Below are 24,452 nucleotides of genomic sequence, written 5' to 3' on the forward strand. Positions count from 1 at the left end.
TGTAAGCCACTGGTCGGGTTTAGTTTTATCAGGTATTTAATAATCATACCAAAAATGTTTCTCCTAGTGAAAAAAAAAATATTTTTCCAGCACAGAACACTGCTCAACCTCTCCCTGTGCTCCGTATATCAATTTCAGCTCGAATAGACTGATTTCATTCAAAACTTTGCATGCAACTAGGTTGGTCCATATATAGTTCAGGCCGTAGTTGTTGACTGCTTGTTGAATCGAGCAGCAACATGAATCATAGCAGAGCTAGCTGCATATTTTTTCGGGGCCGAAGCAAGATGCCTGTTATTCTACCCATAGAACCAAAGCACTAGTTACATTTCGCTAGAGAGGCTGAAAGGCCAGGCAGCTCTACTGTTTAGATTTTAGAATTAGTTTTACCCCAGTTTAGCCATTAGAAGCCGAGGTGGATACTCGTCGTGCAAAACGTTTTATTTTTCGTTCTAGTGTCGTCTATGTGTCATGCACATGGTTTCATAGTTGGTGTGGTCAAGTGGTGGGTGTCAGGTTTGTGAACTTTTCTGGAATATTCATCTCCCTTCCGACCTCGCTCGGTGAATTTTTGCATAAAGAACTAACCGGGGTGCATTGAAGAGCCCGTAGGTACCGTAAAAAGGGGTTTGTTGATCACATTTGAGCGATTATGTTCAATAAGGTCTTGTGGAATGCATGTATTATAATCCAAACAGTTTTCAAATCAGTACTGGATGGATTTTTAAAGAATCACATTTACGAAATTCTTCTCAAAGTACTATAATAATAACATAAACAATTTTTAGAAACCAAAAAGTGAAGATGATCAATTACTGTGAAAGTTTCCAAAAATGATGAGATATGCTACTCACTACATATGTGATCACTGTATGACAGTCTGTGCATGTGGGTACAGGAATGATCAATACCTCCCCACTGATCAAATACACCCCAAATTACGGTTCTTGAAAAGGTTGTTGGATGCCGTGGCTTTTTTCCGAGTATGACGACTGAAACTGAACGAAGCAAGAGATGCAATATTTTGTTGATATTTTTTCCCACTCTTTGCCATATGTTGCAAATGTTGTGTTATGCCGAAGTTTTTGACTGCAGAGTGAGATGTGTGGTTGGTACCTGTTGTTCCATTGAGAAGGGTTATTTGGTACATTGGCTTTGCGGAAAGCTCTGATGCTGATTGTTTTTTAAATGATTTCAGGGATTTTTTTTTGGTTGTGATACGTGTTGTGGACATTATGTGTGTGTGATTATTACTATTTTTATTACTAGAGATTTTTCAACCGCTTCAACATTTGAACTCCGAACAAAAGTTGTAGTTGGATAAAGAATGTTTATACATTGTATTCGTGGTAATAAAAATTACTATTCGAATAAAGATATCGCCATAGACGTTGATATTTTTTTTAAATATTAAAAACATGCCTTGTTGTTGCTTTGTTGAACATATAAAAACTACCTGAAATGTATATTCGGTCACATAGAACTATTTTTGGTTTTTGTTACTTGTTATATTAAGCATTGAAGAAGCAAAAGCATAAAACTCATAGATGTTCTTACGGAGTTCCCATTTCCAGATTTTATTCATGGATTCCCAAGAGACTCTTCAAGGTTCCTTTAGGTATTTGTTTACATCAACGTATAAGTTCAGAAATAGCTGCATGTACACTTTCAGAAATTGTTTGTATTCAGTCAACAAAGTTTTAGGCAGACATCGTTCCATGGATTTTAACAGGTACCGTCGGACGGGGCTACTTTTGATTCCAGGGGCTACTTTGGACACTCACCTTTTGTATTTATTAGCAGCGTAAATATTAATCTGAGCAATTTTGTGTCTTCAGCACTTTTATTAACCAATATATGCTTTACCATTAGGCATGATTTTTTCTTGGAATAACATCAACAATAACAGGATATACAAGAAAACATTTCAAAAAAGCCCGAATAAATATTCACAAGGTATAAAACATTGGCTATACAAACATTGTTTGAATTTTACCCATGTCTTGGAAACTTATTGGGAGCATCACAAAACTATCGAATCGTCATGTTTCATGAAAATCTTGTGATTTGTTTTGCTTAAAATTGTAGTTTTATTAAAATAATTGATCAAAGGTCTTATTTTTGTGACTTTTATTTTATTACAATGTTTTGATTTGTGTATATTACAACTTAGAAAAATAAAATTAATGTTTGTAAAAAAAATAGACATAAAACACATATATTTCAATACGTACCAATGCCAAATTCACAACATAATCTCTAAAAAACTATGTTTCGTCATATTTTACATGAATTTGTAGTACAGAACAGTTGCATCCTTCAAATGCCTAAATTAAACTACTCTTAAGCCAGCTCTAAACTGCTAAGAAGCTAAAAGCATATTACAAAAGCAAACTTACTTCTTTACGATCTTGCTAAACTTTACTTCATAGATTGCGTTTTTAATGAAAATTGCTTACTGGTATTAAATTAGTTACCGGTATTAATGTGATTCTTCAACATATCGTTCATATAACAGTAAGAATAGAAAAAAAAGAGTTTTTGTACATAACTCATTTATCATCGCAGTACCTAGTAGTAACGTCGTTCGTTTATGTCAACTTGAAAATCGAGCATTCGTAACTGATAGTTAAATTCAAGAGGAAGATGATAATTTAAGTTTCATACTGCAAACTGAGAATAGTGAATGGCATGTTTCGTTGAAATTTGTTATATATGTGTAATTGATTCTAGCTTTGCAATTTTCTACATTAAGTTTATCAATGAAAAACGTTCCATAACATCACAGTGGACGACAATTTATTGAATCAGTTTGAAAGTTATAAGGAAAAATCATTTCATTAGCAAATTGTGAAAATGTCCAAAGTAGCCCCTTTTTTGTCTTGAAGGACACACTTTTTTCGCTATTCAAGCATTTTTATTATTTCTTGATGGATTTGCCTCATATTTTGCACATTTGTTATGTACATATACAACTTATATATAGGCAAAAATTATCAACATATATCCATAATTCTAAGAGTTACAAATCCTCAAAGTTAAATAATGTGGAAATAATGTCAAAAGAAGCCCCGTTTGACGGTATTTCTACTATGGTTTCCAAGTAGATTTTTTTGGTTTATTTTTTAATGAATATCCGACCAGACGTAAGAAACAAGTTTACAGCAGAACCTTGATATGATTTTTTATAGCACTTGTTTTTATAAAACATGTAACGTTAGTAGTTCAAATAATAACACTACAGTATGGCCCATAAAAAAAATGCGAAAATTATTTAAACGTGAATATAGCATCTACAAGCGTTATCTTCAATGTTTTTGTGATGAATGTAATTTCTGATTACTGTAGTATATTCTGACACAACTTCGCTGTATAGTACAATTTTTGTCAGATTTTTCTTACTGTCCTAAATAATATAATAAAGCAAAGAAGTTTAAAGGTTTTGTCCCCTCAAAGTTAGAAATAGCGTCTTATTGTCGTACACTCTGGTGATAAACTTTCCACCTTCGAAAATCACACTTTATTGTTGAAAATTTTAGTTTTTTTGGTATCAGAGGATGAAGTAGTTCTAAGAGAACGTGTTTTTCATGGTCACAATAAAATATTTTACCAGGGTCGTAGTTTTGAGGGCATTTGCGTCTTTTAAGTTTGATATGCCCTTATTTTTGTTAAAAATTCAATAAAAAATAAATATTGAGGTCTATAACAGTTTTTGAGCATGAATCGGTTAGAGACAACTTATATCAATACTATCTCATAGGTTTTGAGCAAAACAGAGCCGCTTGTCACACTTATATGAAGGTTCAACCACGACTCTCCAAAATTAGCCGTTTTTTCGAAAATATGTTTAAGTCTCCAATGACCCATATTTGAACCAATTCTATCATTTGATATGGGCGAATGCTGGAGACAAGGCAAGTGTAGAATCTCACGCCTTCGTTGATGTTTTAGAAGCTTTCATCACAAAGATATCGAACTCGACAACCGCATGATACGCACTTAGATCAAATTACCAAATTCAGTAATTCATTTACCGAAATCTCAACAGCTGAACGATCGGAAACCAGTTCGGTAAACGAGCCGATTTCAGATCATTCGGTAATCTGGGTTTTTGAGCTCAGTTGTCAAAACAACCGAATTGTCGGTAAGCGTTTACCGAAAACTGTAAACACGGTGCACAGATAATTTTTCTCGGAACCTTGTTTTCTCGTAAGAAAAAAAAAAACAACGAAGGCGGATTTTCATGATTGTGCTTCTTTATTTAATAATTAAAACCAATGAGTAAAAATTCATGTTCACTAAAGCTGCAGCGATGAGACAACCGCTGATGGGTTCGATGCCACATTTTTGTCGGGAACACAAAGTGCGATGCGCACGGGAGCAATGGACGGTGACAGCAGTAGGTGAATTCCGGTGAGCCATTTCTTCGAAGAGAAGAAATTTTCTTCCATTACTCACCAGCAAGAAAATTGTCTTTTCTTCGAAGAAAATACGCGCCGGAATTCACCTACAGGACTGCAAAAAAAAAGATGGTTAATTGATAATTGTGTATACGCAACTATAAACTCACCTCCATCAAAATTGTCTGTCTAGAATATTTTAGATACAAGCACAATGTCGATTTCAGACATATCACGTAAGTTTTCACTACAATGCCCGGAAGAAAAATGTACATGACTGATGGACGTCGCTGTTATTTGTTCAAATTACTGAAGTCAGTAATCTCACATACAATTCACGGAAAGATCAGCTGAATATTTTACAGTTTTCGGTAATCTTTTTGACAGATCATCTATAATTCACCGAAGTTCGGTAGTTTTGTTTGTATTGAGCTGTCAACAGCTGCCGAATTATCGAATTATCGGTGTTCTTGTGAATTACTGATTTTTTCGGTAATTTTTTTTATCGAACGCGCAAAGTCTGAATGAGTGTGTATACATATATGATCAAGAATGAGTGAGTATCATATATGATCATGTTTAGTGATTCTGATCGGGTACTCCCAGAAATTATCCCAAATTTCACCAAGAAGCCTTTTAAGATCCACTAGATGATTTAATATGATTTTCCTGAATTATGTTGTCGTTGATCTACTTCAAAATTTTCTTAACACATTTTACGAAGTCAGGATTTTTGAAAAAAAAAAACATATGTTGTAAGAATCCATAAAGAAGTCCTTTCTTTGGCACATTTTTTTTGAAGATACAGAGGGCCTTGTATTTTCGGTCGGTTTGTTCCATGGGTGGTTTTCTAAGATCTATTAGGCTCAAAATTTGCACCAATATATTTGGCACATAAGCGCATCTTACTACCAAATTTCAGAAGATTTGTTCGACAAAAACCCCTAAAAAAGAACAAAACTGCCGAAATTACGTACGTTTCCTACTTATACAAATCTTAGAAATCTGGGGAAAGTAATCTCAGTAATAATTCGAATAATAATGTTAAATAAATCGTTCACGAACAGGTAAGAGAGAACCTGGAGAAATTCAGGTAAGATTTTTTTTTTAATTATCCACTGAAATATTTGTTGAGGAGCTCTTAGAGACATTTGGGGTCATGCACAAATTACGTCACGCTCCGAGGGGGGGGGGGAGGGGGGTTCAAGCCAAGCGTGATCAGTCTTACAAAAATTTTGGAGGACTCATACGAAAAACGTGACAAAGGGGAGGGAGGGGGACAGTTTTTTTCAAGTATTGGGCTTCACTGTGCAACGTCAGAATTTTGCACGAGAGTTCAAAATTTGGAATGAAAATGTGGAAAATTGTTTGTCTTATTTTAAATTTGGTTCTTTCTTCTTTTTCTTTCTAGCATTACGTCCCAACTGGGACAGAGCCTGATTCCACAGTTATTAACTGAGAGCTTTCTGTGCCAAATCACCATTTTTGCATGTGTATATCGTGTGGCAGGTACGAAGATACTCTTTGCCCTGGGAAGTCGACAAAATTACCTTTACGAAAAGATCCTCGACCGGTGGGATTCGAACCGACGACCCTCAGATTGGTCTTGCTGAATAGATGCGCGTTTACCGCTACGGCTATATGGGCCCCCTCAATGATTGCTGTAATACCTTTGAAAAGTGTAACTTCCGTAGAATTTTGTGTTAATTTATTTTCTCCTGTTCGTAATTTTATTATTTTACTTTTAATGTCGTGCTAAACTAGTCACTGGGGTAAATATTTTACCTGTTGGCATAAATAAATAAATAAATTAAAGGTTAAATTAAACTTTCATAGAATTTTTGAATGAATTTTGGAAGTGTCTCCCGACCGAATTTTTAGAGGAATTATTTGAAATATATTCTGGTGAAATAGCTGATGAACTTTTGGATCGATTCCTAGAAAAATTGTCAAAATAATGCGTTGAAGAATTCGAAGAGTAACCTATTTATAAAAGTAGAACTTTCCTATAATGATTTTTTTTGTGTTTCAGAGCAATTGAACAATTCAGAGAAATGTCCTCAAGAATCCCAAGATAAATTTAATTATCGATGAAATTAATTTATGAAAAATATGGCTCAGTTTCCAAAATAAAACCATGTTGAGCATTTTTTCCACAAATCCAGAGCAACACGGGTACCATTGTTAATTGAATTAACCAACCTTGATTTTTTTCGGGATTTCCATAGATAACATTGAAATTCTTGGACGAGTTTTTGAAAAATTCTCTGAAGAATTCTTAAAGGGATCTTAAGAGGATTTTTTTTTACGAATTTCAGAATACAGGTTGGACTCGATTGTCCGGAATATCGATTTTTTTTTCATTCCGGATAATCGAATCACTAAAAATATATAAAATCTGTGATTAAGGAACTTAAATATTATCTTTTTTTAGTTGTTTTATTTATTTGATACAGTAGCGTAGACAGAAATTATTTCTAGAAACATTAGGGGTCTTGAGAAGAAAAATAAATTTTTACAGGCATACACAAAAAACCCCTTTTTCAAACCCCCCTTTTCTTACCTACGTCCAAAAGTGCTAAACCATTCATAACGTATATTGCAAAACTAAATTATCTCAAAATTATGCATAAAAAATGAAAAACAAGAATATCAAAATAAATATTTCGGATAATCGAGTCTAAAATTCCGGATAATTGAATCCCGGATAATCGAGTCACCGGATAATCGATTCCGACCTGTATTTATGGCACAATGCAAGGGGTATACTGGCCACCCAATTAAGAATCATTTGAGGTTTTGTGAAAATTAGAAAAATTATAGAAAACAAAAAGAACAATTCATGTTAATGCATTCAACGCCAAACGGTAAAGTTGACTAATGAAATTGTTGATAATATTTGAAATTTTCACTTATTTTCACAATTTCTTAAACCCCAATTGATAAATCGGCAAAAACTGGTCAACAAATATTAATCAATGTGAGCACGATTTATGAATTAGCTGATTATTTTTAATTACTGTACAATAAAAAGCTAAAGAGTTCATATTTTCATTAGAATAAAAGCACCTTGGACAACGTAATTGATGTTCGGCGGTAAACCGGAACCAGTTCTGAGTGCTCGGAACATGTATCTAAAATTGAAGTCTTACAAAAGATCCTGCGTGTATTTTTGCTCAAAGTACTGTAAGGTACACCGGGACAAGTTGAAATAGAAGGGGCAATATGAAATGAAAATTTTTGAACAAGATGTCAGTAGTAGTTAGCACATGTTTTTTTCACTAAAAGTTTGCATAATTTTTTAGTTTAATGTTTCTGTAGTTAATTTTCTGATTATTTTGAAATTTCTCTATGATATCTTGCCATTACATCTTACCCCAGGTGTTTTAATTAGCCCCGGTGTACCTTATACTGAATCATGATTATTTAACTTTAGAAAGAGAGTTCGCAAGCGACAAGCTATTATTTTTATAATGAGGTCTAAGTATTTATAACATTTATTTTGAGTTCATTCGCTTCATTCAATTAAAGCCTCATGAATGAAGACACATATTTTAAGTTTTTTTTTTGCATTAAATTCATTTTTATTTTCGTCAGATTTTACATATTAATTATTCTAACATCTCAATCTCAGTGGTCCTTCAGCTTTGTGCTTTTTGATGGTTTTGTATTGATGTTTTAAGTTTGGTTTTACCCATGTATTTTTGTTTTGCCTTATGGGCTCTGGAAGTTCATATTTTGAGTAAAGTTATTCAGATGTCTGAGTTTGAGAAGTAAATGATGAATTGATTCAAAATTGTACTATTGAGAATAAAAAAATGCAACTTTGCCGTTCATTGACCTCATCTTAATCTTAAAATATAGATCCGAATATTTAGTCTACTGCCAAGTTGGTCGATATTTCAATATCTGTAATAATATCTGCTATTGAGCGGTCCTAGTAATATTGAAATTTTTGGATTTGTATACTTTTGGGGCACATTAATTCGGAGGATGATGACATTTAGTGCAAATCAAAAATCATGTGATTTGGACGGTAGGACTCGTAAATGCTTGAGTCTTCGTCTTACTTTTCTGAGATCAGCTTCCAATAAAGCAAGATTTAGAAACATCATATAGTATTGTGATTATATGGCGGCACAATACACACGCGAAATAATCGATTATTTGAATGTGAACGATATTTCATAACCCTGATTCCTTTGATTTTCTTAAAAGGTGCGAGTGCTTTTTACTTCTCCGGGTGTCTAACGAAAATTGGGTTGTTTAGGCTAGTGGTATAATGTTTTGTACACATTTTACCAGAACCAGAAACCAAGTTTCCAAATTTGTTGGTGCCCTGGAACTATTGTTGAACTTAATATGAAAATCATTTCTGAATAATATCTTGGCAAATTTTGCTTCAGAAACTTGAAAATAAAGGAGTAGGTATTGTCAAATCTGATTCGTGGTGCATGGACGATCAACTCTAAAACCTAAGTACTTTAAAAAATGAGTTCTGATATTTATTATTTTCTTGGTTTTTCAGAAATATGGCAAAAAATAACTAAATATTTAGGAATAGTTTTCCTTCATTTATAAAAGTTATAGTGTGCTGTTGAACTGAGTTGTCTTTTTGATAACAAGACGTATAGAGTATTTACCATTAGACTGTTTCACACAAAAGGGTTGCATTTTGAAGATGTCGGTTTAGCCCAACGTCCATTCAGCAAAATGTCCTAGAATATTTACAAATATGGTAATATTTTTAGAAATTTGGTCCAAAATCGATGTTTTTGTTTCCACGGTTTATATGGACAGCCTCTTTCCGTATGCCTCTTGTTCTATGTGAATCGAAATTCATCTTCTACCTCTTGGTATTACACACCCACTGAGACAGAAGCTGCTTCTCAGCCTATTGTTCTATGAATATGAATTCCTTATCATTAGAAATCGCCCAAATCCATGGAACTGTATTGTTTTGGCATGCGTTGGAGCACAAAAATGAGATGGATTTATTTTAAGAAACCATCCAAAAATTCAAGAAAAATTGGATTTTATTAACTTTTTCTAAGAACGCCTTCAATAATTTAATTTATTTTTCAAACCCCGTTATATGCTTAACAAAGCTCTTTTGGGATTTACAGAAACAACTTTTCTTGAAATTTATTCATGGATTCAGACATGGTTGTTCGACTTTTTTTTGGAATTTCACAAAGATTCCTCAACGAATTTCTTCCCTAAGAAATTGTAAGTATAAGCAAAATATCTCAGAGCAACAGTTTACACACATATAGAAAGGAATGTTTATGCGATTTTTAAAGAAATATTCACAGAGATTACACTGAATTTGCTCGATACCTTTTCACATAAATATATCTGAGTTTTGCTTTAAAACTCATCCAGAATTGCATCCATTGATAGAAATGTCACTAGAAATATGTCCTTAAATTACTCTAAAATTAAGTCATGGAATTACCTCAGTAAGTTACATGCACGATTTGCTTTAAATAAATTGTGAAACTTACTGAGGAATCGCTTTCAACTGATTTGCAAATTTGGAACATTAAGTTTGTGGTAAAAGTTAGAAATCCGCAATTGAATGTTACTTTGCATATTGCCATTTTCATATTAATTTGCGAAATTACCCAAGATATAGAATAAAATTTCGATTGTATGATAATAAATCTTCGAGCTGTTTAGTGGAATACCTATAAGTAAATGAGAAACCAAAACTGTCGTGCACTAGAAGTCGAGTCTAGTACACGACACTGAAGACGGCCTTGCAGATGAGATCGAAATACGCGTATCTGTCAAAGGATACACACTCTAGTGGAATTAAATGCTATAGTACTAAATTAGGTTTCACATTTGCTTTTCGATTGTATGTTAAACCGAAGTCCTTCAAACAGTAATAGTTTAACCAGTTTTCCTGTAATATCGCGTGAATCGTTTTAGATTACATACGTTTAAGCATGCAATCGAAATTGAACACAAATTTCTTCGGAGAAGTCTCCAATCAAGCTATACCTACCTCAACGGTGATTCCGAGCACAGGAAACGTCTTCAGCGATGGGTTCTCCTTGGGCCGGTAGCGGAAAAATTCCCGCTTTCCTTTGTACCACTTGACGGAGTAGAGTGTGTCCCCTTCTATGTCGTAATCGCAGATCAAATTTGCATTATCACCCCGGCGAATGGCTGCCGGCACGCTCACGCGGACATCCTTCAGCGGGATCACGAAATCTGCAAAAGAAACGGGTGAAGTGGGAATTAGAGGAAACATTGCACTAGGTGTTTTTTTTTCTTTCTTTAAAGCAAAGGGTAGAACTAAAAATGTGTGTATAATAATGGTTGAGATGAGCCCGTCTACATGGGAAGGATTTTGGGGGAATTAACCCCCTCAAATAGTCTAAAGAATTCTATTAAGGTAAAACTCATTTTTTCTAATTTGACGTTTACCTTAGAAGCAACAATCATTACACACTAACATTCATTCCCCACCCCAACTGACTGTAAGGACTTGACCGGCGCCGTTATTGACCAATTATATAAGAGCTGTTAAATGTGCAGTTCAAAAGTAAGAGAAAGTTCCATTCCTTATTCATTTGGATCGATGATTCTTACCGGTTCCGATCAATCGCCGAGTAGTAATGATTGACATGTACAGTCCCTTTATGTTATTATATGCCCTGCTTATATATACTTTATATACTGTTATATATTTTAGCACAAATGTAGCAAATTCTTCAAAAATGTAACAAAATTTATTACAAGATATTTTATAACTAATTGATAACAAGCTTTGTTATAATTTCACAGCGAAGCTCAATGGATTGTATCTCATTTTGTTATAAAGACACAATAAATGTCTATTAATGGCGATATCAGTGGAATACACTTTATTACTTCAACATCTTGTTTTTACTTTTAACATATTATGTTATAAAATGCTTTGAAATAATTGTCGTAGATGTGGGCTGATCGGGAGATCACTCCCTCCCGTAAGAATCTTTACCGAAGACTGCAGGAAATGGCGCCTTTGCAGCTTTAATTGAACGGAATTACTTGGAAGGATCCGACTTTGCCACTCCTTCTTGGTGCCTATTTCCGGTAGAAACCCAACAGAATGAGGACCATTTCACTCTCGTCTGTCGCCGAAATGTTGGCATGACAAGCGACGAAAGAGCGCGATAATTCTCTATCTTCATTTTCGTGTGTTGGATTTGACAGATTTCATTGATTGCTTTTATTTTTTTTTTTGCTGGTGACCGAGTGTGCTTGTCTATCAGTAGATCTTGTGGTGCCATAAAGGTATGAACTTCTGGAATTGATTTTAAATTTTCTCGTGCGGTTTTTAAAAGTATGTCTTGCTTTTCCTTCAACAGTTAATAATTATTTGTTTCTACTGGCTGACAATTTTGCTCGATTTTTGTATGTTGGATGTCTCCTTAAAATGTTGGATTTCTACTTCTTATAGGTTTTGGAATTACGTACTACATGGAACAGAGATTTTATCACAGCTTAGTGTTCCAAGAACACTTCTACAGTTATTAGCTGAGAGCTTTTTTTTTTGCCAAAGTTGCCATTTTGATACTCGTATGTCGTGTAGCAGACACGATAATAGTCTATGCACTGGGAAGTTAAAGAAAAGCTCGAGCAACGACCGGCAATCGAACTCAGGGACCTTCAGCATGACTTAGCTTTGTAACCGCGAGCTTTACCACTGGGCTCTTGAAGGCTCTAAGATAGTTGGATATGTCATGGCAATTAAATGTGTAAAAATTGACAGATTTTTTAAGGAATCATAGATTTGATTTCTATATTAGTTGCATGTGAAAATTTTAGAAGAACTTCAAAAGCAATGCCTGGAAAGATTAAAGCAGGAATGTTCATAATTCTTATAAGTGCTTCTAGAGGAATCACTGAAATTTTTTTAGTAGACTTCCTGATTAAATTTATTGAACTAGTAAAATTCTTGAGGAGATTATTTTGGATTTTTAAGGGACTTTTTTGAATTATTGGTAGAATTTCTGCAGGATAATATTTTAACTCGTTAGATGATTTATTATAGTAATCTCTAGAGTTATTAATACAAAAGTTCTATAAGAAATGTCTGGAATAATTCTCAAAAAGCATATTATACTAATAACTGTGAAAAATGAATGAATTTCTGGAAAAGTTTTTTTAAAGGTTCTGGGTCATTATTTAAACCGAAATATGTTAGGTCAAAACACGTTAGGACGAACGGATAATTAGGTCGAAAGTAAAAACAAATTAATGAACGTACAAGTAACATTTTTTATTTAAGCACTATGACAGAAAACTCGAAAGAACAGGCGTATTAAAAAACTGAGTTTGATGATGGCAGGTATAAAGACAATGATTGTAACTGCTCAAGCGTAACGAATTATACAAACATTTTCATACAAAAAGCTTTACAAAGGGGGAGGAGGGGTAGGTTTGTTTCGAAAATTTTCAATTTTAGCAACTTTTTTCATTTTTTTTTTCAGTTTTATATGCAATTATGAACATTTGTTGTTTTGAAGGAAATTTTGAAGATTTCTTTGAAATAAGTCTTAACCCGTAGGCTACGGGGCTGACATACAAAATTCAAATTTAGAGGATTGCTTCATCTATTAGTTGTACTTGCATGAGTAATGAGAAAGTATACATTCGGAGTATTGTTGACAATGTTATTCCAGAACATCTCTGGGTCAGGTAGGGTAAAATTCACATAAACTTCCTTCCAGAACTTTATCATTTGGAACGAAATGTTTATGAGCTTATTGAACGATTTGGATGATTTTCATTATCTAATATCTTGTCAAAAATTGTTGACACGTCTGTTAAGGCTCAAGGAGTGCTGTAAAGCGTACGTAGACATACATCACTCGCTTAAAATAATTTATGAACCTGTGTAGATAATGACCAAAACTTCAGAATGTTCTGGAGACCTTAGCATTATTCGAGGTTTATTATACATTTTTTAATACTCTGGCGTCTCGCAACTTATTACAAATAACTAGTCTGTACCCTTTTTGGATGAAAACATTTCGTTTCCAAATGATAAATGAGTTCTAAAAGGAAGGTTATGTGAATTTTACCCTACCTGACCCAGAGATGTTCTGGAATAACATTGTCAACAATACTCCGAATGTATACTTTCCCATTACTATGCAAGTACAACTAATAGTGAAGCAATGATGTCACTATGATCGGCATTTCTTGAATCAGACGCTATGGTATTTGAAATGTGACATAAATTCACGTCATACGGCTCGCTTCTTTTATGTGCAACCAAAAGACGTAAAATCACATGATTTTTTCGGAGTGTGCGTCGTAATCGATGAATGAATTATTGGAAGAATTTTGATAGAAATACATGAAATAGTTCTTGTTAAAATCATTGAACATTCCATTTCAGGATATTAAACAAACAATTTGGAAGCGATTCTAGAAGATACTGTAGAAAAAAGGTAGACATCTCTCGGTAGTTAAAAAAATAATCTCAGCATAAAGCTCAGGGGAATATCAGAACCTCTTGGGTGATTTTTAGAAGAGATTTCTGTAGAAGTGTCTACATAAGTTTTCGGAATTGTTCCAATAAAAATCGCTGAGCAAATCTCTTATAAATCTCATTGTATTATTGTATTGTATTTTATCCAAAATCCCCATTTTTATTGACGTTTTGATAGGATTTCTCACAATATATGCAGGGAAACTGTGTATGAGCAATTGAAATAACATTTTTAGACGATAGAAAAATGAAGATGTGAGTGCAGGAGAAGGACCTGGCCGCTCGGATCGTTTTCATGCCCATTTCACCTAAATTCATTTTATCAGGTTTATCATGTAATTTATCATATTATATGCAGAAAACCCGTTTATTAGCTATTAGACATAACTTTTTCTAAGCAATTATAGTTTAGTGAAGGGAGGATATTAATTAAGGTGAAGATGAATCGAAGCCAAACATTAAATTTTCAAAAGCACAAATCTGGAGAACCAAACATCCATTTAAGCTTAAAATCTAATCGATTGGTCACCACCAGCTAGTGACCAATCGATTAAGTTCTCAGCTCAAACTCGTGTTTGGTTCTTCAGATTTGTGCTCTTGAAAATTCGAAGTTTGGCTTCGATTCATCTTCACCTTAAAGCTGACCGCACGGATCGATGTCAAACTCATTTTACCCAAATTCCCCAATTTATCAGGTTTCGATAGGATTTCGCATATTATATACAGGGAAACTGTAAATGAGCTATGGAAATAACATTTTTTAGACGATGAGAATATAAGTATGTGAGTTTATGAGTTGGACCAGATCGCACTTATCGTTATCATGCCCATATCTCCCAAAATTCCCCATGTTACCAGATTTTTCATATGCTTTATATATGCAGGGAAACCGTTTATTAGCTATTGACATAACGTTTTCTAAGCGTAAATAGCCTAAAGACGGGGTTCATGAATTTAAACTGACCGCACGGATCGGGGTCAAGTTAATTTAGCCCAAATTCTCCATTATGTCAGGTTTTTGATATGATTTCTCATATTATATACAGGGAAACCGTTCATTATCTATTGACATATCATTTTCTAAACGATAATAGTCTGGAGGAGGAAGAGTATGATTTATAACTGACCACACGGATCGGTATCATGCTCATTATGCCCGAATTCTTCAAATCATTAGAGTTTTCTTTTAAGATTTCTGATATTATTTGCAGGGCAACTGTTTATAAATTATTGAGATGTCGTTTTATAAGCTATAAAATTCAACGGAAGTGAATGCATGAATTACAATTGATCAAACGGATCGGTACCGTTCTCATTTTACCCAAAAGTCCCCATTTACCAGTCTCTTGACTTCTCATATAATATTTAAGGGAGCTGATAATAAGTGATAACAGTCTAAAGAGCTGAAATTAGGAATTGAAATCCATTTTTTTTATCACAATTCCCTACTTTATCAGGCTTCCGTAGGGTTTCTTAAATTATGTGCAAGAAAACTTACACCTGCTCGGTTTAAAATATAAGACGTTCTATCAAAAGACTGATAAAGTAGAGATTGTGGAAAAATGAGTATGTTTAACTTAAATTTAAAATTTTAATGCCAGAACCCTAAGCTCTGAGAAGCGGGCTTTGTCCCAGTGAGGACGTAATGCAAAGAAGAAGAAGAAGAAGAAGAAGAAGAAGAAGAAGAAGAAGAAGAAGAAGAAGAAGAAGAAGAAGAAGAAGAAGAAGAAGAAGAAGAAGAAGAAGAAGAAGAAGAAGAAGAAGAAGAAGAAGAAGAAGAATAAGAAGAAGAAGCATAAGAGGAAGAAGAAGATAATCTACAATTGTTTGCTTCTTATTTAAGGTGTGTTCTAAAAATACGTACATTTTATATGTTTGCACAATCAACCTATCGCAGAAGTATGTCATTGTAACCGTCGTAAACAAATGTTGTTCCTGAATGAAGCATTTATTCATTGTGTAACATTCTGATGAAAAAATTCGGTAATAACCCAAGCATAAATTAATTCCATTTTACAAAGTACAACTATATTCAGTAGTAGTCGACTCCAAGAATGGCTCATTAACTCCAAACATCAACCGATGAAAAGTCCCGCATCTCCAGGGTTTTTTTTTGCAAATATAAACGTAATTAAATTTACTTTGACTTGAAGCAACTTTTACGACCTTTTGAAGCACTTTATAAAATGTACTGGAGCTTGACTCCACGCTGGAGACTATTTAATTGCGTTTATCCTCATCTAGTGAGCGAGCGAGAGACAGCACCCGTACACAAAGTGGGATACACATAGGGGAACTAGGTGTAAAATGTGCCGCCGGGGTGTAACGCGCCATCGTTATATCTCCAAGATAAAAGGTATTTGATTGAAATTCATTTGTTCCATATGCCTCTTCTTCTTCTTCTTCCTCTTGGCATTAACGTCCCTCCTGGAACAGAGCCGGCTACTCAGCGTAGTGTTCTAAGAGCACTTCCACATTTATTCACTGAGAGCTTTATTTGTCAAACTTGCCATTTTCGCATTCGTATATCGTGTGCCAGGTACGTTGATACTCTATGGCCAGGGAAGTCAAGGAAATTACCATTACGAAAAGATCTTGGACCGACCGGGAATTGAACCCAGACACCTTCAGCATGGTTTTGCTTTGTAGCCGCGGACTCTAACCACTCGGCCAAAGAAGGCTCCTATCTGTATCAATTTGAATCTGTTTGTAAGTCGTACGGGTAATGCGTTATACCGCTGTTTTTGTTTTTTTAATTCCTTTTCAAAAATACACGTCCAAGAATATTTTTTTCTATAGTTAATGCCATGCTCCTAGATTTTATTTCAGATTTTGAATAAACTATGTTTTCCGTCCATCCATCCATAATGTCAGAAAGGAACAACCCTAGACGCATTTTATAACATTAATATTTAATTATGAGTTATTTGAGCGGGCAAATTACCAATGTATTTTAAAGAACACGTTATTTCATATTCTTAAATAAAAACAAGATTTCATTCAACATTTTAGGACCCCGTTGAGTCTCCATAAAAACGCATATTACCCCGTCTTCCCTTACATACATTCAGCCGCTTCCATAAGCTGGTGCATTTTAGGGCGTATGAAAATGGAAACGAAACCATCGCATTTCCTCCTTTTGTAAGTGAGCCAAAGCTAGGAAAAAGTGAACAAAACCTATAAATTGTATTGCAGCGCACACCGTGAGTGTTCCATTTCCATTTCCCACTTGCACAAAGCACAAATGAAAGCTTGTGGCACGCTTTATTTTTTCAAATGAGTTTACATTGTAAAAGGAAAACGCGTCAGGCCAGGAGTTTTCCCATTCGCCATTGACGGTAGGACGGATGACGGTTGTAGAAATGTGCCCCTAATGATGAGGGCTTCTGAATGGCATCTAACTTGAAAGAAAGCGAAACAAACAATCTGCCCCACAGTATCCAGGGTTGGAAATGTCTTTGATTCTGAGCATATCCAGCTCAAAAGTGCAGATCTCGTAGACGGTACGTTTTCTTTTATTGAATGAAACTGGGTGCATGTATTAGTAGCTATTTAATATGATATTTCCCAAGAAGGTTTTAATGCTTACCTTTTTCTTCTACTTTTTTCCTACTTTTTTTCAATCTAAACCAATTTTGAACACAATTTTTTTCTTAACTTTTTTTTGCTGGGAGTAAAAGGACGGTATTTCAGCAAGTTTTGGTGTGAAGTCCTTATGGAGTGTTTACCACTTTTCCCCTCTTTTTCTCGTTAGTTTGTGTTATTACCATCGAACAGCTCCTTAAATAATATTCTTTGCTAATTCTGATGCATCCTCAGCTCTAACTTTTTTTTTAAATAAAGAACAACGATGATGTTCAGGAAGTCAATAAAATTTTCAGAACGTACCGGGAATTGAAGCCAAACGCCTGCAACAGAGCTCTTCTTCACAGCAATCATATCGCATGCATATATGAATCAATTGCTCGTTGAAGCTCCATTAAGAATGCATTCTTATGCAAAGTATCAACTTTTCCAGTTCAACCGAGTGCATCATTGCGCAAAATGCGCAACCTCTCCGCATGACGGTTACAGAAGTCATGTTGGAAAACTGTGATTTTTTTTCTGTTTGGGGTGTAATCGATATCGTACGCGTGCAATCGTTCGTTGAATGCGCTCGTGATCTCGCCAACCTGTGCCAGTGCATGAATCCTTAATGCAAATACAATCCAAATGCAAACACGAACCAGCAGCAGGAGCATCCCCATGAAAAGTATTCCATCACGTAAACGTATCCACTCTTCCGTCACGCGCTCCCAGAAGGCAAACTCCAAACTCCTCGAAAGATGTGCTCAGAAAGCTGATCTATGAGTTGCCAGTTTGGGAAAGTGAATCCCTTTTATTCTATCGGAGAGTAGCTCGGTGTGAAGGTATTCCCTTATCTTGATACAGGGACAGGAAATTTCAAACGGAGTAGAAGAAGAAGCAAAAGTGCTGTGAAAAACTTTGCCACATCACTGAGCATTCATTTATATGCAACATCAAACGAGCATCGACTCACTCCGGTGGTGAATAGTGGTTCGAATATGGAAAGAATTGAGAAAATCATTGAGTTGTACTTGTAGCCGTATCCAGATTTTTACGACCGCTTACGGCTGCCGCAATCAGGCTTCTTTTAGACGTTTGGCTTGGGTCATCTTACATAGGCCTTTTCATAAGACGTTTCAAACCAGCTGATCTTGAAAACCCTTTGACATGTAATCTATGGACAGTTCGTGTATGCGCCGGGCCTCCACCGATTCAATCCATTGCATGCATGGACCTGTCACATGCAAAGACCTTTTGAAATGATGTAAGGTAAACGTCATATCACGCGATCCCTACCCGAAATTAAGCCACTGAAAAAATTGATATCCCTTATAGTCTGACTACTTTCATGAGAAATTAATGTGATATTTTTCTGATATAATACGAATTGAAAGCTTTCATTTGAAGTATTTAAAGTACATATAGAATTTCCCGTATATTTTTCAAAAATCTTTTCTCTTAGCAGCCTAAGAGAAAATATTTTTGGAAAATATACGAGAAATTCTATATGTACTTTAAATACTTCAAATGAAAGCTTTCAATTGGTATTATATCAGAAAAAAACCTAAACCGAATCTTAACGGATAAAAATGGTTCCGCATTTCATCTGAATTTTAAGGACTATTAGTGTTCGGCCCTTTTAGTGCATGTTCAAATATTGTATTTTCTTCAGTTTTTGTTTTAAATTGAACCACTGTGCGGTATATGATGGTTGGTTTGTGCTACTCTATGATAGTGGTACTGCGTCTTTTCTAGTGAAGTTTCCTGAATCTGCTACGGTAAGTTACTAGAAATGTAGTCTTTTGAGCTTCGCTGTTTTTTTATTGAGTTGCGTGACAAATGTTCAATGGAATGATTTTATGTGTATTGAATCACATTGAAGCGAACGATTATATTTGCTGAGATAAATATGGTTGCAGTTAGTTGTTTAAGAATTTTATTTCAATTGAATTATTTCAATGGGTGATTTCACACAACATATTAAACTGTTAATAAATGTACGTTTTAAATTGAAAAGACTTTTTTTTTAACATTATTTTTTATTGTTTCAATTTTTACTTTTCACTTTTACAAAAGTGTTTAATATGTCTATATGTCTAGTTATTATAGATATTACATTGCAGGAATGTTAAGCTGTACCGATTCTAGCAATGTTTTTTTTCAGAATTCCATCTGAATTTGCTGCAGTGGTTTTCTCTGATTTTTAAACGAATAATTTAGAAATTTCTTTGGAAATTTTTCCAGAGATTTACGCAAAAGGTCTATTCAGTAATTGAATAAAAATCAAAAATTGTTCTAGAGATTTTTTTAAGAATAAGTAATATTATCCTTTAAAAAAAAAAAAAAAAAGAACATTAATGTATTAAAGTTTTTAAAAGAATTTTTCAGGGTCTTTTTATTTGCAGAATTGCCTGTTCTGTTAAAATAGATGCTTGGAGTACATAAATATCCAAGAAATTTATTTAAGAATTGCTTTATATTTTCTACCTGCAGTTTATTCATTGTAGTCTTTAGGAAATCTTGCCAGAAATCCTTCTGAGAACTCATCTAACAGTATTTCCAGAAGCATCTTTTTAACAAACGTCTTCAAGATTTTTGTAAGGAATTCATAAACGAAAGCATTACTTTTTTAAAAAAATTCTTCAACTTCTTTCCACCTAAAACCGATTTTTTGTCTCTATTTTACAGGAAGGTGTTCCGTTCGAAATCTTTCAGATATACCTGGGTACTGCGAACAGACTAAATATGCTTGTCAAGCTGGAGCCTGATTGCCGGAGCCAAACATTGGAGATTGTGGTTAGGTTTCTTTTGAGAATGTATTGTAATCTCATGAGAAGGTTTTAACTCAGAGATAAAAATTAAGTTTGTTTTAAATATATAATCTTTCACATCAGGAGCTTTATCTATTGTCGTTTTCGTTTTTAGGAACTGGGTCGGTGATCAACACATAAACAAACAAACGTCAAGCAAATTGTAGTTCGGTCGAACCTGAATCGGGTTGGGGTTGAAACTGTGATTCAGACGGGTTGCGCCAGTTCCAACCTGGGTTCAAAAACGAATTCGATATATGAAATCTGCGTATGTTAACAAACAGAGTGAGCAATGAATAAAGTGAAAGAATTCGAGATGCTGACGCCATCATAATCGTTGCGATCGATACGAGTTTATACATCATATTAGCCCACCTTGTTGATTAAGGGGATAGTGTGTTCCTTCGACAACAGTCGAACGAACACCGCATTGTAATCCATAGGCACAATCACATAAAAAATGGAATAGATCCACGCACTTCTCGCTGACCGGGTATTAGCCAATTTCAGGATATTTATGAACACACTTTGCGAAATTCATGCGAGCTAGAACGTATTCAAGCTCTCCAGAGAGAGATCGGAGAGCGAAATTCAATAAACAGAGAATTTAAAACGTCGTTTGAGACACTAATACGACAATCCCACTTCTTCACAAGAAACATGTTTCAAGATTTACTTGAAAATATAAAGGGGCTCAGTTCGCAGCACCCAGAAATATACGAGATATCTATTGAGGCTTTTCAATCAATTGGTTACATACATGCCCTGATTCGCTACTCGCCACATAGTAACGCACTTGCGCTAGTGTCTATGAACGAAAAAACGCTAAAAGGTAACGCGAAAAATATGTGTATGGCGACATGCATCGAACGAATTATTAATCAAAATATGGAACTATTTTCGAAAAAAATATTTGGTACCGGTTGTACGTAATGATAATGACTATCATGCCTACCAAATAGTTTTTCGATAAATGCTTTCATTTACTTGAAATTTGAAGTTAAATGCCTTTCTCCATACAAAATGAAACGAGAAAACTTCGGTGGTAGGTCATTTGGCATAAAGTCGTTTGGCATAATGGTCATTTGGCATAATACTGAAACTGCACTGATGAGAGTACTGAAGAGTACATAGTACTGAAACTGCACTGATGAGAGTTCACGACGATATTGCACAGACAGTAGATAAGAGCGGTATTACTGTGTTGCTACTGATTGATTTCGCAAAAGCATTCGATAGTGTTGTACATAGGAAACTCGTTAACAAATTAAGTACTACATTCAGATTTAGTGTATCAGCAACTAATCTAATTAGAAACTATATGTCAGAAAGATCTCAAGCTGTATTTTCTAATGGTATATTATCTCCTTTCAAACCTATAATATCTGGTGTTCCCCAAGGGAATGCTTCGTGAAGCCCAAGCAGGACAGTTCGGTTTTGCGTCGTCCGATTGATTTTGCTGACGGATTCGCGCGTTTTCGTTGCCGGAGAATTTTTTTCCCCCTGTTTTGGAGCGTCTTGCTGGGTAGTGCTTCGTGAAGCCCAAGCAGGACAGTTCGGTTTTGCGTCGTCCGATAGATTTTGCTGACGGTTTCGCGCGTGTTTTTGTCGCCGGAGATTTTTTTTTCCCCTGTTTTGGAGCGTCTTGCTGGGTACGTATTTGGGAAGGCCCAAGCAAGACGGTTTATTTTCGGGACGCCAAGAAGTTTTGCTGTCAGTGTCAGTTTTGTGTTCAGTCGAGAAAGGATTACCAACTGGTGAGTTCGTTTCATGCTTATGATAACACATATTTTCTTGAAAGCGTAACTTTTATGTAATATTAAAACAAACTTTGTATGGTTTGTCACTATAGGTGTCGGCATTATGCTTTTTTGTTATACAATTGGAATATACATATATTTTTCTCTTTTTGACATTATTAAAAATTATCTTTTGAATTGTTCGACATTGTGAATGTTGACGTATTTTCTAAAACTTCTACCATATCGAGACAAAATGCACAGTAATACTCATATGTAATTTTCAAACAAACTATGTATAGTTCGTCACTACAAGTGTCGGCATTAGTCCTGTTTCATATAAGTTAAAATATATACATGTAATTTTCAGTTTTCGTCATTAATAAAAACGTCTTTTGAATTGTTCGACATTATAGATATTGACGTATATTTTCCAAAAGCTTCTCGAGACAAAAATACAAAACTAGCTTTACTTACAAGTCGTATATTTCCCCCTTATCCATGCATCGCATCACCGACCAGAGGTGACTCCCAGATCTTTTTCTCCCTCACTAATAAACACCCTTCCCGTGGTGATTGTGGAGATGCAGAGGTATTCTCGGTCTCTAGAAGCAACAATCATTATACCCTAACATTCCTTCCCCATCCCAACAGACTGTAAGGACTTGGCCGGCGATGCGTGTTGCGACAGCGAAGCTTCCAGAATATCCTCGCCGAGTCGGAGCGATCAATTGAGAGCGAAGATTGATCAATAATATTAGATCTGCTAAAATTGCACTTCGAGAGTAAGCGGAAACTGCCATCCCTTATTCATTTGGATCGTAGTGCAATTCTTACCAGTTCCGATCAATCACGGAGTAGCAACCATTGACATGTACAGTCAGTCTATGCTATGCTATAATATCTGGTGTTCCCCAAGGGTCAGTTCTTGGACCGCTTCTGTTCTCTTTATTTATAAATGACTTGCCTTCTGTTCTCGATTTTTGCTCGGTCCACCTATTTGCAGATGATGTTCAAGTTTATCTATGTTCCAACGGAACTATTGATATTCGTAATATGGCCAAAGATCAACCACGACTTGTATAAGATCGTACAGTGGTCACGAAAAAAATCACTGCCAATCAATCCATCTAAAACGAAAGCCATGCTCTTGCACAAATTGAAATCTCCTCCAAATCCTCCTTCTTTGAATATCGATGGGATTGAAGTTGAGTTTGTGAGCAAGGCTAGTAACTTAGGAGTTGTATTTAAAAATTCGCTTGAGTGGGATGGACATATAAATTCGCAGTGCTCTAAAATATACAGTTCCCTCAAACGCTTGAACTTTACTACTAGACACCTAGATATTCCAACAAAAAAACATCTGTTTAAGACATTTTTGCTCCCTTACTTTATATATGGCGACTTCATTTATTCACATGCGTCAATTAGCTCTCTCAATAGACTACGAGTCGCCTTTAATGCGTGCGTAAGGTATGTTTATAATTTATCGACATTTTCACATGTTTCGCATCTTCATACGTCAATGATTGGTTGTCCATTTGTAAATTTTTATAAATTGAGGTCGTGTGTGACGTTTTTCAAAATAATTAAAACTAAAGCTCCTAACTTCCTATTTTCTAAACTATCACTGGTCTGTCCTAGACCATTGGAGGGAATGGCGGAACCTTCGGTTGAAGGTGGCCTCGATGGGTGATAGCTCAACCACGGAAGAATTATTCCAAACAACTCTTTGGTCTTGAAAAAGACCGTTTGGTTCGGCTGGAGAAGGAAAGTCACGAGTAAACTACTTAACTTCGATTTATTCGCGATGTTAACTATTCAAAATGTGGACTGTAACTAAATTGGATTGGGAAACACATCGGTATTTATAGCAAATTTGAACAAGTCTAGAATGTTCTTTCTCTTCTGTGGTGTGGTACGCTGCCGCTGTTGCGGCGACGATGATGATGACGATGATCGCTCCGACTCGGCGAGGATATTCTGGAAGCTTCGCTGTCGCAACACGCATCGCCGGTCGGTTGACCGGTGAGGATGGTCGATGCACACACACACCTTCACACTTGCACATAGACCAATCCAGTTGCCAGCGTAGTAGTGCAATGTTGACAAAATTTTCTTTGTTTGCTGTGAGAACTGTCACAACATTGCTTTTGTTTGCTGTGAGAATCCAAATATAAACAGAATTGCTGAAAAACAACCAGTTCCTTGTTGGCCTGCCGTTGACCGAAAGCTCAATGACGTCAAACAGACATCGATACATTTTCATTCTGAGGAAATCGACTTGTGTAAGATTGATTGTGCGTTGGTGTTCGTGGCAGTTTGCTTGAGGACCTCTATGGTTTAGACATTGCGAATACATGCATAAGACGGGTGGGAAATGAGCGTCGGGATACAGGGTTGAATTCACAGACCCGGTTCATTTTCGCAGCTATAGTTG

General features: G+C 35.3%; 1 protein-coding gene across 2 annotated transcripts in view; it reads right to left on the reverse strand.

Annotated features, from left to right (window-relative positions):
* Positions 1-24,452, reverse strand: part of LOC110676758 (cell adhesion molecule 2-like) — a 99,284-nt gene that overhangs the window by 24,984 nt on the left and 49,848 nt on the right. For both annotated transcript variants that reach the window (XR_002500694.1, XM_021845852.1), the window contains exon 3: positions 10,414-10,622. Coding sequence is in view for 1 of the 2 variants with exons in the window: in XM_021845852.1 (XP_021701544.1) it covers positions 10,414-10,622 (209 nt within the window). In the remaining variant the exon portion in view is untranslated. The remainder of the gene's footprint in view (positions 1-10,413; positions 10,623-24,452) is intronic.

Source organism: Aedes aegypti, chromosome 2 (assembly GCF_002204515.2).
Source record: "Aedes aegypti strain LVP_AGWG chromosome 2, AaegL5.0 Primary Assembly, whole genome shotgun sequence".
NCBI classification, from domain to species: Eukaryota; Metazoa; Arthropoda; class Insecta; order Diptera; family Culicidae; genus Aedes; species Aedes aegypti.